At 39.9% G+C, this 18,795-nt stretch overlaps 1 protein-coding gene across 2 annotated transcripts in view; it reads left to right on the forward strand.

Annotated features, from left to right (window-relative positions):
- ehbp1 (EH domain binding protein 1) overlaps positions 1-18,795 on the forward strand; it is a 387,730-nt gene that overhangs the window by 44,223 nt on the left and 324,712 nt on the right. For both annotated transcript variants that reach the window (XM_059986115.1, XM_059986116.1), the window contains exons 3-5: positions 2,186-2,243; positions 6,274-6,369; positions 9,364-9,417. In XM_059986115.1, coding sequence (XP_059842098.1) covers positions 2,186-2,243; positions 6,274-6,369; positions 9,364-9,417 — 208 coding nt within the window. The remainder of the gene's footprint in view (positions 1-2,185; positions 2,244-6,273; positions 6,370-9,363; positions 9,418-18,795) is intronic.

Consider the following 18,795-nt stretch of genomic DNA (forward strand, 5'->3'; position numbering starts at 1 on the left):
AGTACACTGTGTAGTCAAGTGTGTGGTGGGGAAGCTATATGTGCACTAGGCAGAAAGAACGGAACTAAAACCCTGCAACCTGGAAACAATCTCTCAACAGTATTTGTGTATTTATTTTTCTTTGTTTTTGGGATCTACTGGGGAAGCCTCAAAGATTGACCAGTCGATTGAGATCGATGGGTTGGTGACCACTATTATAGACTGAGAATATACTGTACGATAGGTCATTTTCTTTATTTTGTTTGTTATAGTGAAAAATATTTTGACAATTTAATTTCAATATGTTTATACTGGTGTGAGTTAAATTATTGCTTCCTGGCAAACAATAAATTTGCATGGGTGTGTCAGTATTCAAACTGGCAATTGTTTTATTTTTGCCTTTGAAGTAATATTCAAACTTCTATGTTTTTGTGTTTACCCAAATCATATACATACTAGACTCATTTATTTTCTGGTAATGGCTTTTTCTTTGCTATTTCCATGCATTGTAGATTTATGTTGCTGTTAGTTTGTATTCACAGTTATAGCTAATTTATTGTGAGACTACTGTGAAAGGGCTATATATATTTTAAAAATTAAATTTAGTAGTGCAAAGATGGAGCAAAAAAATAAGTGAGTTAGTATTCATAGGTTAACTGTCCATTCAGATATCTCATGGTGAAGGAAAAGGAGCTGTTCCTGAAAAATTGAATATGTGTCTTCAGGCTCCTATATCTGTTCCTTGATGGTGGCAATAAGAAGAGGGTACATCCTGTGTGATGGGGTTCCTTAATGATGGATGCTGCCTTTTTGAGGCATCGTCTTTTGAAGATGTCCTCGATGCTAGGGAGACTAGTACTGATGATGGCGCTGGATAAGTTTACAACTTTCTGTAGCTGTTTCCAATCCTTTGCAGTGACTCCTCCGACCAGACTGATGAAACCAATTAGAATGCTCTCCACGGTATACCTGTAGAAATTCAGGAAAGTCTTTTGGTAACGTACCAAGTCTCCTCAAACGAATGAAGTATAGCTGCTCTCGTGCCTTCCTTGTAATTGCATCAATATGTTAGATCCAAGGTAGATCTTCTGAGATTCTGACACTTTGGAACTTGAAACTGTTTGTCTTTTTCACTGTTGGCCTCTTGATGAGGACTGGTGTGTTCCCTCAACTTCACCTTCATGAAGTTCACAATCAATTCCTTGGACTCTTGCTGAGTGCAAGGGTGGTGTTGTAACACCACTCAACATGAATAAAACGTGATATGAATGTGTTTTGGCAATGATCTACATTTTCAAGATTTCTTCAAACATTGTGGTGTTTGGAAATATTTATTTTGGTAGAAAAACATAGCAGTATATTTAAATTGTGAAAGGGTATAAGGATGTAATGTTCTAAGTAATCTTGTATCCTTGTACTCAAATTATGGATGTTAATATTTAGGTGCAGGAAACAATGAGGAAATCAAATTTTATATTGGCCTTTATTGCAAGATTTGAGTACAGAAGTAGATGCACACTCCTGCAATAATGTAGGGCCTTGTCCAGTCTCCTTACCTGAGAAAGAATGCATTTGTTATTGATGGTTGCAATGAAGACATAGCACATTGATTTTTGGTATTGTGAGTTCCTCATATGAGGAGATGTTCAACACAATGGTGCCTTTGCATTTGAGTTGAGAAGGAGATGTGTTTCAGTGAAACCAAAACATTATAAAAGAATTTGGTAGAATTGAAATGGAGTTGATGTTTCAACTGGCTCTATTTAGGACAAGGATCTATCTCAAAATAAGTGGTTTCCTCCCAGAATGGTGATGAAAATAAATTTCTTTGTACAGAGCGTTGTGAAGCTTTCAACTTCAGTGTCCAAGATGATTCAGTCAGAAGTTGTTTTTTTTTCCAAAGAGTGAGTTTAACACATTTTGTAAAATAACCTACTCCAATCCTGATGAAGTGTCTCTGCCTGAGGCATTGACTGGTTATTCCCCTCTAAAGATGTTGCCTGGCTTGATGAGTTCCTCCAGCATTTTGTGTGTGTTGTTCAAGACATCTGCAGAATCTCTTGTGTTTACTCCTGCTTCTGTTTCTTTTGTTCTTATTATGATGGCAGTGTTGGATTTCATTTAATGGCAAACATTTGTTGATCAGTAGTCAGTATATTCTGTATTATAGTTGTGGAACTAATTTATAATCTCATTGTATTAATAGGCAACCTGACAAACTTGTGGTGGTTTGGACAAGACGAAGCAGACGGAAATCATCAAAGGTATGCATTAAAAATTCATTGTAGGTAGGGTATTAGGATTCATGTAGCTTTAGTAAGATCTGTGTTGGACTATGGAAGTGTAGCATATGGATCAGCAGCTAGGACTCTTATAAGCAAACTGGATGTGATTCAGGCTGAGGCTTTGAGAATGTCCAGTGAGGCTTTTAAATCACCACCAATAGCAGCTTTGCGATTAATGCCTTTGGAGCTAGGAAGGAAGCAATTGATGGCAAACTACTGGGCTAATTTGCAGGGGCACAATGATTCTCATCCTGCAAAAGGAGTGTTGCTGGAGTGCTGGGAGAATGGGAAGTTTCAGAGGGATAACTTTAGTTGGGTAGGGAATGATATTGCTGAAGAATGTGGAGTGTTTGATCTAAGGATAAGTCCTTCAGTAGTTTATCCAGTTGTAGCTCCATGGAGGATTGTATATGGCCTGACACAGACTGGCATTTGTTAGAGGTAAAAAGGAAAGAAAAATATAAAACTGATTTGGTAAGTGCATTTAACTATCATGTGATGGAAAAGTATAGTGCTAATACTCAGATTTATACAGATGGTGCTAAGGAACCTGGAACAGGAGTGACAGGGTTTGGGGTGGCTATACCGGCAAAAGAAATTGGAATCAGCAGAAGATCATCTAATAAGTTAGGGGTGTATACAGTGGAGATGTTGGCAGTGTTGGTTGTGTTGCGATGGGAGGAGAAAGCTAGACTAGCCAAAGTGTTGATATGCTCAGATTCATCCTCAGTTTTAGCAAGTTTAAGGTCTTTTCACTCAAACAGCCAGCAGGATGTACTCTATGAAGTCCTTCAGTCAGTCACAAGAGTTGCAAATCGGGGGGGTCAGGTTAAATTTCTATGGGTTCCAGCTCATGTAGCGGTGAGGGGGAATGAGAGGGTGGATGAGTTGGCAAAGAGGGCATTAAAGAAAGAAAGTATAGAAATGCGCATTAGTATCAGCAGAGCAGAGGCTAAGTGTGTAATCTGGGAAAGAATCATCCAAATGTGGCAAGAAAGAGGGGACAGAGAGGGGAAAGGGAGGCATTTATATCAAATCCAAAAGAGTGTTACAGGTACTACGGTAGGCAGTGGATACAGAAGAGAGGAAACTGTGTGGATTAGGTTTAGGCTGGGGCAGTGTGCACTTAGCAGAACATTAAAAATGATAGGGAAACACCAGGTAGGATTGTGTGAGGAATGTCAGGAAGAGGAGTCAGTAGAGCATGTAATTCTGAGTTGCAGGAAGTATGGGATACAGAGAGAGATGATGAGAATTAATCTAAGGGAATTGGGGGTGCAGGAATTCACATTAAAAGGGTTACTGGGCATGGATGAGAGAGCACAGGTCAGGGTACTTTTAGCTTTCTTAAGGGATACAGGGTTTTTTAAATAGGATATGATGGATAAGCAGGAATAGGGTACTAGGATGGCCAAAGAGGAAAGGATAAAGTGTAGATTTGGGTGGGTGTGTGTGTGTGAATGAATGGGTGAAAGGATTTAGAATGTAAGACTATCGTCTGATCCACACTGCGGAGCAGAAGGTGGCGGTAATGAACCATTAAACTGGGTGCCAACCGCCGTAAACAAGGAGGAAGGAAGGAGCCTAGGAAATAGGAGTAGGTGTATGCTGCTTGGCTAGGAGCCTTTTCTGCCATTCTCTAATCTGCTAATCTGATTTTAATCACAGTTCCACTTCCCTGCTGTTCTTGTAATCTTTGACTCATTTTAGACTAACAATCTATGGTCAATTTAAATATATTCATTACCTTTGCCTTGGGGAATTACAAAGATTCACAAGACTCTGAGAAGCGAAATACCTCTTGATTTACACCTTAAATAGATGTTTGACTCCTTATTCTCAAATTAAGCCGCTGTTTTTGGATTCCCCCATGTGGCTAAATATGCTTTCATTATCTATCCTGACAAGACTTCCTTCCCACCCTCCTTCAAAATTTTGTATGTTTCAGTCAGCTCACCACTCAGTTTTTGAAACCTTGAGGAATATAGGACCACTTCCTGTTCAGTCAGGCCCAAGTAATAATTAGATTTTCTGAATCTGTCTGAATTGGCTTCTAATAAGCTCCTTATATAACTGGTATTGTAAAAGAAAATAAAGCCAACATATTGGCAAGGATTTTTAAGTGCATTTTCTACCAGTAGATCTGAGAACAAAGTCTCTGTACATATGGACTGAATGGGCTGACATGGGGCAGATCAAAGATTAATAGAACACTACAGTACAGAAACAGGCCCTCTAGCCCATGAAGTCCATACCAACCTGTTCTTCTGCCATCCCATTGACCTGCATATCTGATCAAGTTACTGGAGTGCTTTGTGTAAATATTTGGGAATATTTTGACTGATTTAGAAGGTGGGTTCTTTTGGGCTCGTCTTTTAGACTGAATTGATGATGAGTTGATTATACAAGGGAAGATGTCAGAGTTGAAAACAACAGTTTTCCCTCAGCTGAAATAGTCCAGTTTTGCTACCACTTGTGTAACTGAGAGCATGAAAACAAGGCATTTAGTCCATCATACCCCAGTTGGTACCCACCCACTTATTTAGACTACAAGAGATTCTGCAGATTTCCCAGGCCTGAAATGGCTAACACGAGGGGGCATAGTTTTAAGGTGCTTGGAAGTAGGTATAAGGGGGATGTCAGAGGCAAGTTTTTCACACAGAGAGTGGTGGGTGTGTGGAATGCACTGCCAGCAAATGTGATGGAGGCAGATGCGATGGGGTCTTTTAAGCGAATCTTAGGTAGGTACATGGAGCTTTGAAAAAATAAAGACCTATGTGGTAGGGAAATTCTAGGCATCTACACTGAGTACATGGTTGGCACAACATTGTGGGCCAAAGGGCCTGTAATATGCTGCAGAGTTGTATGTTTCCAGATGCTGGAAATCTTGAGCAATGCACACAAGATGCTGGAGGAACTCAGCAAGCCAGGCAACATCCATGGAGGGGAATAAACATTCAACATTTCAGGCCAAGACCCTTCATCAGGTCTCTTTATTCCCTTCCACAGATGCTGCCAGACTTGCTGAATTCCTCTAGCATTTTGTGTGTGTCACCTTCTCTTTAGATCCTCTCTGGAAGAGCATTCCAGGTAATTGTTGCTCTGTGGCTGCAAAATGTCCCACTCAGATCTCCACAAAATCTTTCATCACTACCCATAAATCTATGTCCTCTAGTTTCCTGCAGTCTATCCTTAATAATTTTATAGACTTCAGTCACGTTTCCTTTTAACCCCCTCCTCTTCTCAAGGGAAAGCAGACATAGCCTCTCCAGAATTACCAAATAACTGAGATCCTCCATCCTTGACAAATTCCCTGTGAATTTTCTCTGTGCTGTCTCCAGTAATACCTCATCTTTCCTTCAATGTAGTGATTGGAACTGCAAGCAGTATTCCAGCTAAGGTTTGACCAATGTTTTATAAAGTTGTAAAGCTGTCCTTTAATTCAGTGCCTCTAACTAATGAAGGGCAGTGTCCCACTTGCCCTGATCACATTGTCTGCCTACACTGCCATCTTCAAGAATGTTTGGACTTGCACTCTCTGCCTCTATACACTCTTGGGCGGTGCCATTTATGCTATGTGTCTTAGCCTCATTAGTAAAACTCCATCTGCTATCTCATCGATGTTAGTGTGTAGCCCAAGACAAACTTGCAGATTGTCAACAACACCAGTAATTTTGTGTGCCTGCAAACTTACTGATCATGCCGCCTATATCCATATCAATATCATTTATGGATGTGACACTATTGTCAATAGCATCCAATATCTAATGACAATTAGTGAAGTGATGTAAAGGAACCATCATGAGTTAAGACTACGAAGTAGCAAGTGCAGTTTAACATAGAATATGTTATTTGTTAGGATCAGGTAGATGTCGTAAAGTAATTGGTTGCAGTACATTTAAACATTTCATTTAACACTACTGTACCAAAGGTTTTTGATCATATTTGCGTATCAAGTGACTTTGATTCAAACTTTGTGCTTTGATAAATTTTTTCATTTCTCTTGAAGATTCATAGTTGGCAACCGGGAATTAAAAACCCATATCGAGGAGTTGTAGTATGGCCGGTTCCTGAAAACATTGAAATCACTGTGACACTTTTCAAGGTACAGCTTATAAACTCTGATTCTATTGCATTAACCTTTCTTAAAACAAAACCCCTCTATCAGTTGCAGTGTTTTTGTATGTGAAACACTGGAATCTTCCAGATTCTATTGGAAGATTGGGGATATCAGTAAGTTATGAAAACTGTAGCTGAAGTGATAATCGTCATTTTAGGGCCAAAACCAATGCTGTGATGAAAAGTGAAATAAAAGCTCAAGTCCACTCATTTCTTTGACTGCATGTTATGCATATTCATAATTTTAGCAGCTTTTGATGGAAATAAAAAAAAATCTGAATCCACCTAACATACATATTCTGTCATAATTTGTTTGTATTTAACAATAGTTGCATATTCTTCGTGGATATGATGCATCTTAATTTTGAGACTGCATACAGTACTGTGCTGAGGTCTTATACATATACATATGTAACCCCCTGGGTCGCCTCAGGCTCGCTCAGCTCGTTCCTGTCTAGGGGGAGCAGCCTTCGGCCCCGCCAAACTGGGTAATCAGCTGGTGTGGATGCTGTGTGATGTCCCCGCCTCGCCCAAAAACAGACAGTACACCATATGCGATTAAATGAGTACAATTTATAAAGGTTACTATAACTAAGTGATTAATAACGATACAGTATATATGAAGAGAAAATTAAAGAAAAGGCGCCAAACTTATCAAAGTCCAAACCACTTCGTGCACAACCGTTGGAGCTCAATTACTGAAGTCTTCTGGCCACCATTCGATCCCCTCCGAACTCCTCGACTCGCAGCTCAGGACCCTCCAAACAGCTCAGGACCCTCAGAGTGGTCAACCAAGCACATCTAGCTTCATCCCCCCCCCCCCCCCGGAGAATCTCCCGGCCTCGGACCCCCCTTTGGGGTCCGATCCTCGCCCAGCTTAGAGCATTGCGTCCTCTCTCTCGACCCCCTCGCGCCGATCTGCCCAAAAGCCCGTCAACAAACGCTTACAGACTCAGAAGAAAGAACATTAATCCCCATTTGGTTTACAAAGGAATACCATTCTCGTTATCAGTAAATTAGCATTCCTGCTAGTTAACAAAAGGAAACCCTTTCCCAACAGTAACAAAGAAAAAAAAGAAACCCCCTTTACACATAGCTAGGGCGCCTAAGACTTTTGCACAGCACTGTATTTATCAACATACAGTGGAGAGCAAGTTTGTAAATCTGGAGGGAGCAATGGATGTTGGGAATGTGGAGGATGGAGCGCCTTGAGGAGGGGTTCCAGACAGGTGGCAGAGGAGGAGTGCCGGGGTGGGTTGGGGGGTTTCACAGAGATGCAGACACACCCAGCCCTGAGGCTCCAGGCACATTCATTTGATTCCAATTGGTTTATTGATCATTACAGTATGTCTCGCTGGTGCTTCCTGCTCCCTCTCCTCTCCCCTTTCCCCAACCATGATTCCCCTCTCCTTTCCCCTTTCCCCAACCATGATTCCCCTTTCCTTTCCCCAACCATGATTCCCTTCTCTTTCCTCTCTTCATACTCGCAGTCCACAATAGAGACCCATATCAGAATATTAGTTCAGAATCAAGTTTACGTCACTTACATGTCATGAAATTTGTTCTTTTTTGTGGCAGTGTAGTGCAATTCATAAAATTACAGTAATTGAATTTATGCTGTCACAGTAAAGCATGACTAGTTTGTAGACAAAATATGAATTGCTAAATTTGCCTTCATCTGGCTACTCTTGCAGCAGTCTTCAGTATAAATTTAGCATTAGCTTGTGAAGATCTCACAAAATTTTCTTTGTTTCTGTAAAAGAAAAAAGATATTTTTGTTTGTACTTTATTCTAAATTGAATGCTGACTGGTAGACTAGAATTATCCATAGTTTCAAATGAATTAGTAGAAATTAAATTACTGAAGCCTGTGCAATGCGTGCAAGCCACATGATTGCATAAGAATATTGCTAAGAATTACCAAATTATTCTTATACTAATCATTATGTTTTTCAATGATATATTAGATACTGTAGGGTTACAAGAAGCTGAAGATGCTGGAATCTGGAGCAACTATTTGCTGAAGGAACCCAGCGGGTTAAGTAGCATCAGTGGGAAAGGAAAGGAATTGTTGTTGTTTGGGGTTGAACCCCTGCATCGGGATGAATACAAGATTTTGAGTTAAAACATCATCTGATCCTTTCCTCACACAGATGCTGCTTGACTGGCAAAGTTCCTCCAGCAGATTGTCCAGATTTTGTGTTTTTTTTTGCCACAGTGGTGCATTGTGTACTAGTCTACTGCTCAATTTGTGGAAGTTGTTTGAAAACTTACACTGCATACCTATGTGAGGAAATTGCAATTACTTGGGTGTTTTTCTATATTGTTTTTTTCATGTATATCTGTAAAGTAGTACCGTTTTGAGAACAGATCTTTTTGATGCTTTGGACAAATATTGGTCATAACTGTATATTTTGTAGCAAATATCTTGACACCCAGTACTTATTGAAATAAATCAAACTGTGCTTGATGTTGATGTTAGGTACCTATTTTTCAGTAATGACGTCCTTAAAATTCATGACCAGATCTTTTAATCCTGGCCCTTGAAATTAGTGTTATTTTCAAAACTATAGTGAAATAAATAGATATATTTTTGAGCAATATGTCTAGGAATATGAGAAAGTCAGAGATATGAAACCCTACACATGAATTGATACTAATACTTGAGTTCTGTTAATAAAGCAGATTGAAGCTCATTGAAAAGTTGAAAGTGTGCAGAAAAAGAATAGGCATGCAGTGGTTTCAGTACAGAAGATATAATTTACACACTTGTACCATGCACTGCCAAAACATATTTAACGCTATATTGTTTAAATCTGCAAACTAATGTTCAATACGTATCCACATTAATCTCTTTCAACAGATTTGCAAATGTTCATGCACTTTTTTATTTGGGTTTCATTAATATTATACGGGTTATATATAAAAACAAAAGCAAAAATAAGAATTCAATTTTAATTGAAACTGATTATTTCTTCTAGGATCCTCATGCTGAGGAATTTGAAGACAAAGAATGGACATTTGTTATAGAAAATGTGAGTTTAATTTGCTGTTGTTTCACACTGGTTTGGGTAAAAACAAAATAGTGCTGCTTAGAATGTGCTTTACAAAGTGATTCATCACTGGCTAACACTGAAAAGATAACCTTATTTCCATTGCCCTTAAAATCTTTTTCCCAGTTAAACTAAATTGCTATTGATTTAATTGAGAATTGCTGTATAGAGTAAGCTATGTGAATTAAAATGCACGGACATATATAGATTAATTCTTCCTGTTCGCCGTGGTTAATTTTTGCCTGATTAAATGATGCAGAAACATGGAGAAAGTCAAATTTATCAACTTTGGAAAGAAACAAAATGGATTGTGAGGAAACTTAAAGCTCAGAAAATGCTTCCAAGTATGTATTAAGGCTGGAATTTAATTTTGGTCGTTAGTTACATCATTAACATTTCTCCTGATGACAGAGATTTTCATTATAACCTGCAGGTAAAAGCTGGAAATCTATTATGCTCATAGCAATGGAGATTTTGGGTTCTGTTGAAAAAATGAGTTTATCTGGTGTATAGCTACAAATCAAGAGAACAAAAGAAAATGGGTGCAGGTGGGGCTTACTTTGCATAGCAAATCAACTCCTCTTCTCTGGCAGTACCTCACTTTCAGAAGTTGTACAAGACATTGGTGAAGCCTAATTTGGAGTATTGTGTGCAGCCCCGGTCACGTTCCTACAAGACAGATGTAAACAAGGTTGAAAGAGTACAGAGAAAACTTAAGGATTTTGCTGGGTCTGTTTGGAGGACCTGAAAAGTTTCAGTGAAACGTGAGGGGAAACTAATTGACTCAGAAGGTTGTGAGAGTATGGAATAAACCACCAACTCAAGTGGTGCATGTGAGCTTAATTTCAATGTTTCAGAGAAGTTTGGATAGGTTCATGGATAGTGGTGGTATGGAGGGTTCTGGTCCCGGCCTAGTTCGATGAGAGTAGACAGTTTAAATGATTTTCGTTTGGACTAGATGGACTGAAGGCCCTGTTTCTGCGCTGTACTTCTCTATGACTCTACCTGGGATTCTGGTGATATAGCTGATCATTACTACTTAAATGGCAGTGGAAATTTCAGACTGGGATCTCACTACCCAACACCTTATATTCTGCCTGGGTCATCTGTAATTCAATGTCATGAATATTTTTCTGATTTTGGGTTAAATCCTTTCTGCTTCCCCTCCCCCCCCCCCTTCTGATACTCCAGTCATCCTATTTTCCCCACTGCCCACATCCCCCACTCCTCCTTCACCCATCATCCATCTTTGTCCCGCTCCCCCTCCTCCACCCATCAAACCACACACAGGTTCCCCACATCTTCCACCTGATTCCAACTGTTCACCTTTCCCTTCTCTAATGGTTCCCATTCTTATCTCCCCATCATTGTTCTTACTTATCTCCCTCCTGCAGTTGTCTCCAATCTTCTGATGTATTTCTCTGTTTGCCTGCTTCCATCTATCATTCATCTGCCACGGTTGCCCAACTCCATCTCCCTTACCTCCCCTATCTGGCAAAACCTGCTTGCCATCTTACACCCCTCCTTGGTCCGTGGAATCCTTTCCCACCACTCCCCTTCCTCTCTCCATATTACCCATTTTGCCTGTCCGTTCCAAGTCCTGCTGTAGGGTTTCGAATGGAAACTGACAAATTGTTTTCTCCCACCAGTATTGCTCAACCCGCTGAAGTTTCTAGCAGATGTTGTGTTGCTTTGGTTCCATCTCGTCACTTTCCTGTGATTCTATCTTATCAGTTTGGCTCCATTTTATCAGTTCACTGTCCCACAGCTTTTACTTTTCTGTGAAGTTTTCCATTGAAGATGGATAGAAAGGTGGGAACTAACCGTGTCTCTGTTTGGAAGGAAGTGTAAAATTTAATTTGTAATATCATGCAAGTATTTAAAGACTTCTAGAGGGGTCATTAGACTTAGGCTATGTCAGATATAAAAGAAGGCAATGGTTTCCTCTATTAAGATTGTAAGATTTCTTCCCCAACAATTTTATTTCCTCTTGAAGATGAAGACTGCCTTAATTTTTTTTTCAGATATTCTATGGATTTGTTTTCAAATGAGCTTATCATTCTAGAGGCTTAAACTCAAATCTGAATTTGACAGCTCTGTGAGACATTTGAAACAGACATGAAACCATGTACATTTGCATGTCTTTCGTATGCATAATAATTATCATGAAGAATAGGTTATTGGAACATAAACCATTGTGTTAAATGCAGATAATATGTCCAGGATTAATTCTAGCATGTTACATTGCAAATTATAGAGGTGAGTAGAAATGGGGAAAAAGTGACCATATTCTTGCTCAAATTTCTCTGAGCACAGGATGGTGTGGCTATGAGTGAGGAAAGTAGGGGAATCCAGGACGTAGGGCTGGAGGAGATGCAGGCCTTGCTCTTGTCCAACAGATTCGAGGCTTTAACTCCCTATGAGGGCAGGAGCGGGGACTGTGGGGAGGATGAGCAACCTGCCCATAGCACCATGGAGTGGGGGGCCATTCCAGAGGGGGGAGTCAATAGAAATGTTGTAGTAATAGGGGACAGTATCGTCAGGGGGATAGATAGGGTTCTCTGCAACCGAGAGCGAGAGTACCGAAGGCTATGTTGCCTGCCTGGTGCCAGGGTTAAGGACATCTCTTCTGGGCTGGAGAGAAACTTGCAGTGGGAGGGCAAGGATCCAGTTGTCTTAGTACACGTCGGTACTAATGACATAGATAGGACAAGGAAGAAGGTTCTGTAACAGGAATATGAGCAGCTAGGGGTCAAATTAAAAAACAGAACCTCAAGGGTAATAATCTCTGGATTATTACCTGAGCCACGAGCAAATTTGGCTAGGTTAAATAAAATTAGGGAGTTAAACGCGTGGCTCAAAGACTGGTGTGGGAGAAGTGGGTTTTGCTTCTTGGGACACTAGCACCAGTACTGGGACAGGAGAGAACTGTTCCAGAGGGATGGGCTTCACCTGAACCGGGCTGGGGTTAGTGTCCTGGCGAATCATATAACTAGGGCTGCAGAGAGGTCTTTAAACTAACTAGTGGGGGGGAAGGATTCTAGAGACCAAATAATTAAAAAGACAATGGAGAAGGTAATGGATGTAGGTAAAAGTGGAGGAATAAAAAGACAGTGTCAGGAGGGGAAAGAATGTACGATAAGCGTAAAGTTGTACAAAAGGAAAAGGTAGGAAATAAGTGTCAAACATATTTGAAAGTCCTTTATTTGAATGCACGTAGTATTAGGAATAAAATTGATGAGTTGACAGTACAAATAATTACGTATGGTTATGATATTGTGGCAATTACGGAAACATGGCTGCAGGGTGACCAGGACTGGGAATTAAACATACAAGGGTATTCGACAATTAGGGGAGACAGGCAAGAAGGAAAAGGAGGTAGGGTGGCTATGTTCATAAAGCAAGAAATCACTGCAATAAAGCGAAATGATATTGGCTCAAAGGATCAGGATAACGAAACAATTTGGGTAGAAATAAGAAATAGTAAAGGGAAAAAAGCAGTGGTGAGAGTAGTCTATAGGCCTCCAAACAGCTGTAACTCAGTTGGTCGGAGCATAAATCAGGAAATAGTTGGGGCTTGTAATAAGGGAACAGCTATAATTATGGGGGATTTTAACTTTCATATTGACTGGACTAATCAAGTCGGACACGGCGGCCTTGAAGAAGAGTTTATTGAGTGTATTCGGAATGGGTTCCTTGAACAATACGTTACTGAGCCGACAGGGGGGCAAGCAGTCTTAGAGCTGGTCCTGTGTAATGAGACAGGACTAATAAAAAATGTCCTAGTAAAGGATCCCCTTGGAATAAGTGACCATAACATGGTCGAATTCCATATTCAATTAGAGGATGAGAGGGTTGGATCTCAAACAAGCGTACTGAGCTTAAATAAAGGAGACTATGATGGTATGAGAGCGGAATTGCTTAAGATGGATTGGGAAAATAGATTAAAGGGTAGATCGGTACTTGATCAGTGGTGTATATTTAAGGAGTTATTTTACAACTATCAAGAAAAATATATTCCACTGAAGAAAAAAGGGTGTAAAAGAAAAAAATAGTTATCTGTGGCTAAGTAAAGAAATAAAGCAAAGTATACGACTAAAAAGAAAGTTATATAAGGTAGCTAAATCTAGTGGGAAGATTGAAGATCGATAAGCTTTTAAAGATCAGCAGCAAATAACAAAAAGATTGATTAAGAAGGGGAAGATAGATTATGAAAGTAAATTGGGGAAAAACATAAAAGCAGATAGTAAGAGTTTTTATAGTTACATAAAAAGAAAAAGGGTGGCTAAAGTAAATGTTGGTCCCCTAGAAGATGAGACCGGGAAATTAATGGTAGGGGACATGGAGATGGCGGAAACGCTGAACAAATATTTTGTATCAGTTTTTACAGTAGAGGACACTCAAAATATTCCAACACTGGATAAACAGGGGGCTCTAGGGGGAGAGAAGCTAACTACGATTCAAATCACCAAGGAAATGGTACTTGATAAATTAATGGGACTGAAGGTGGATAAATCCCCTGGACTGGATGGCTTGCATCCTCGGGTCTTAAGGGAAGTGACGGTCGGGATTGTGGATGCATTGAGTGATAATTTTTCAAAACTCGCTGGACTCGGCAATGGTCCCGGCAGATTGGAAAAATGCTAATGTAACTCCTTTATTTAAAAAGGGCAATAGACAGAAGGCTGGGAATTATAGGCCAGTTAGCCTAACATCTGTGGTTGGCAAAATGTTGGAATCGATAATTAAGGAAACAGTAACAGGGCATTTGGATAAACATAGCTTAATAGGACAAAGTCAGCATGGCTTTACAAAAGGGAAGTCATGTTTGACAAATTTGTTGGAGTTCTTTGAGGACATAACATATAGGGTAGATAAAGGGGAACCAGTGGATGTGGTGTATTTGGACTTCCAAAAGGCATTTGACAAGGTGCCACACCAAAGATTATTACTTAAAGTAAAAAATCATGGGATTGGGGATAATATTCTGGCATGGGTGGAGGATTGGCTTTCTAACAGAAAACAGAGAGTTGGGATAAACGGTTTATTCTCAGACTGGCAGTTGTTGACTAGTGGTGTTCCGCAGGGGTTGGTGTTGGGACCCCAACTCTTTACAATCTATATTAATGATTTGGAGAAAGGGACTAAGTGCAACGTATCGAAGTTTGCTGATGACACAAAGATGGGAGGAAGTGTAATGAGTGCGGAGGACATTGAAACCCTGCAGGGGGACATAGATAGGCTGAGTGATTGGGCAGACATTTGGCAGATGAAATATAATACTGACAAGTGTGAGATCTTGCACTTTGGCAGGAAAAATAATAGAGCAAGTTATTATCTAAATGAAGAGAAACTGGAAAGTGCTTCTGTGCAAAGGGATCTGGGGGTCCTGGTGCAGGAAACACAAAAAGTTAGTATGCAAGTGCAGCAGGTGGTCAAGAAGGCCAATGGAATGCTGGCTTTTATTGCTAGGGGGATGGAGTGTAAGAACAGGGAGGTCTTACTGCAGTTGTACCGGGTATTGGTGAGACCACACCTGGAGTACTGCGTGCAGTTCTGGTGTCCATATTTAAGAAAAGACATACTGGCTCTCGAGGCAGTGCAGAGAAGGTTCACTAGGTTAATTCCGGGGATGGGTGGTTTGATGTATGATGAGAGGTTGAGTAGATTGGGACTCTCCTCATTGGAGTTCCGAAGAATGAGAGGCGATCTTATTGAAACATATAAGATTGTGAAGGGGCTTGATCGGGTGGATGCGGGGAGAATGTTCCCAATGATGGGTGAAGGTAGGACTAGGGGGCATAATCTTAAAATAAGGGGATGCTGTTCCAGGACTGAGATGAGGAGAAATTTCTTCACTCAGAGGGTAGTGGGGCTGTGGAATTTACTGCCCCAGAGAGCTGTGGAAGCTACTGCACTCAATAAATTCAAAGCAGAGATAGACATTTTCCTGGATAAAAATGGCATTAGGGGATACGGTGAGCGAGCAGGTAAGTGGACATGAGGCTAGGTTTAGATCAGCCATGTGATCTCCTGGACCAGTTTTCGATAGCCTGGATGGGTCGGAGAGGAATTTTCCAGATTTTTTTCTCCTCAATTGGCAAATCGGTTTTTTCTTCCCCGGGTGATCACATGGGTTTGGGCGGGATGAATAATAAAATAAAATGGGTGGCATGGTGCCCTGTTGGTTGGCACTGTTGCCTTGTGGGATTCGGTGAAAACTAGAGTTAAGATTTGATCAGCCATGATCTTGTTGAATGGCGGAGCAGGCTTGAGGGGCTGATTGGCCTACTCCTGCTCCTATCTCTTATGATCTTATGTAAAGTACGTTCATATTGATTTTAATTAAACATCTGTTCTATTGGTCTACACAAGTTTTTTTAATTCTGTGAATAGTTGCTAGTCATGTTGGAAATTTGTAATGAAATGTCTAATTTGACTTTGACTTCATGTCAATATTTTTACAAAAAGCATCATCTTTGGGGGCCAATAAATTGGAGAATGTGATAGAGATCTAGTACAACAGAGAATTTTGTGTATTTTGTCTGTAATGATTACTTGAAATATATTGTGGCCATTCAAGAAAGTTCAGCAGATGGAAATGGGATGACATAGCAAGGCCTTTCAACAATTCAGCAAATTTTGGTGCAGAAAAAGTGCCTTTTAACTGTTCTGCCATTCATTTGGATTGTATTGATTTGTTTCTGTATTTTAGTTTTTTTAAATTGTGTTCAGGCTGGTAATGCCTGCATTTTCACCCATCTCTGATTGTCCCAGAGATGGTCTGGATGAGGCAACATCAGCAGTGCAAATTATTATGTTTTTTAAGTCATGCTAATTTCTCCACTTCAAATAAAAAGAGAAAACTGCTGAAAGCATCTTGAAAGGGAAATAGTTAATGTTTTGAGATCGAAGATACTTGTTAATTTTGAATCCATTTTGTTTTCTACCTTCCGTAGGTCCAGTGAAAGGTCCTCAACCTGAAATGTTAACTCCGTTTCCATTTCCATAGATACTATCAGATCTGTTGAATATTTCCAGGTGTTTTTATTACCGATTTCCATAACTGTATGTAAAGCATGTCAGTATATCTGAATGTTGTGAAAGGCAAATTGTACTCCACCTGTCTACAGATAATTTTATGAAGGCTTTAGGAGGTTGTGAGAAACTCATTTAATTTATGCATGATATTTTTGAATTAGATTTTTGACATTGGACTTTGCTTGAAAACCCAGGTAGAGTTTGGAAATTGTTACTCCTGATTGGCCACCAGCTCTTAAAATTTGTTTTCTGTGTTTCTGCTGCCACATGGTGGATCGAAGGTGCAATTGCTTAAAGTCACTTTGAATATTGTGTTTTATAAAAACACAAGTAACAGACAGTAGATCCCTATAAATTGCATGGCAAAGATTTTTCATGATGTTAAATGCAGACATGTAATAAAGTCTAAGGACATCTTCAATCCTTTTGGCTGACAGAAGGAAACATTTAGAAAATTGATCTTGGTCAGCAGCTAACCAAAGATGACTCTCTAGAATTATTGACTCCCTGTCCCCAAATTTGTTACCTCTCTTGTTTACCATCAAATTGTTTGCTGAAACTTATTTTTCATCATTATGTTGACCCTCTACTCCATAAATGAGAATATGCTTTTCACTGTCTTGACTGCATCTTTTTGAAGCTTTCAGCCAATTTCACTCAACACTCCTGAGGTCCTTTCCCCTCTGTACTGAAGCTTCCTACTGTTGTTTGGTTTTCTGTTCATTTGTGTGTAATGCCCTGTTTAAGATTTCTATTGCTTTGCTGTAGATAGTTCATTTTAGTAGTTTTCTTCAAAAGCAGCATGTCCTGCTGGTAAAATGTTTTGGTTTTAGCTAAAGGTAAGAATCAGGTTTATTATCATGGGCATGTGGCATGAAATTTGTTGACTTAGCAGCAGCAGTTCAATGCAATACATAATCTAGCAGAGAGAGAGAGAGAGAAGAAAAATTATAAATAAAATAAAACATAATAAATAAATCAATTATGTATATTGAATAGATTATTAAAAATGTACAAAAACAGAAATACTGAATATTTAAAAAGTGAGGTAGTGTCCAAAGCTTCAAAGTCCATTTAGGAATCAGATGGCAGAGGGGAAGAAGCTGTTCCTGAATTGCTGAGTGTGTGCCTTCAGGCTTCTGTATCTCCTACCCGATGGTAATAGTGAGAAAAGGGCATGTCCTGGGTGCTGGAAGTCTTTAATAATGGAGGCTGCCTTTTTGAGTCACCGCTTCTTAGAGATGTCCTGGGTACTTTGTAGGCCAGTGCCTAAGATGGAGCTGACTTGATTTACAACCTTCTGCTGCAGCTTTCGGTCCTATGCAGTAGCCCCTCCATACCAGACAGTGATGCAGATCATCAGGATGCTCTCCATGGTACAACTATAAAAGTTTTTGAGCATATTTGTTGACTGCCAAATTGCTTCAAACTCCTAATAAAGTATAGCTGCTGTTGAAGCCTTGCTGTTCAACATAGGAATGTTGTGTCAACCAATCAGGTTGGTGGGATCTGGAGAAAGTTCTAGAGAGAGCAGGGTGGAGAGAGCTTTGTGATGGACAGTAGTCTGGTTTGGGGTCTTTTTGACGGGAGCTGCGAAGCGGGACAGAAGGGAAGATGCCGCAGAATGCTGTGGGAAGTCGAGTCCCCATTGCAAGAAGTGAAAACAAGAAGTGTTTTGTTCAGATGAGTGGCTCCAAGGAGGAGGGCCAATACTCCTGAGAGAGTCAGCTTGTTTGAGGTTGACTTCAAGGTAAGTTCGGATAGTGGCTAGTTCTTTCATGTAGACCATAAGTTCAATGCCATGATTAATGGTTATACCCAATTTTGGAAGAGATGAACTCCCAACGGTCATGTGTACATTTAGACTAGTTTAACTGTAATGGACCCTTCCATTTATTTTTTAATAACTGATAAAATTAAAATTGGAAATATACTTATTTTATGTGGTGTATGATCTACTATTTCTTGCCAACCAATAATTGTGTATGGGCAATATTTACACAGCTTAAGCTCAGATCAAAGTTTCTTTAATTGGAACATCATGGCATTCCTGTCTGGTTGAACCCCAAATCATACCAACCTAGAAGTATATTGTTTATGAAAGATGACTGTTCACCACTGAGTCACATGGCTGTCAGCCGAGTTAGCTAATGAGCCCAGTGAGAGGGTGACATGTGCTTTTTAGTTTAATGCAGTAGCTTGTAGTGCTTCACTGCACTAATGCATTTCTGGGGCATGAGTTCCTAATACAGCTGTTGGTAATACCCAGAAAAGGAAGGAACAAAATTGCATAATTTGGAATTAAGTCATTATCAAGAT

This window comes from Hypanus sabinus, chromosome 12 (assembly GCF_030144855.1).
Source record: "Hypanus sabinus isolate sHypSab1 chromosome 12, sHypSab1.hap1, whole genome shotgun sequence".
Classification (NCBI taxonomy): Eukaryota; Metazoa; Chordata; class Chondrichthyes; order Myliobatiformes; family Dasyatidae; genus Hypanus; species Hypanus sabinus.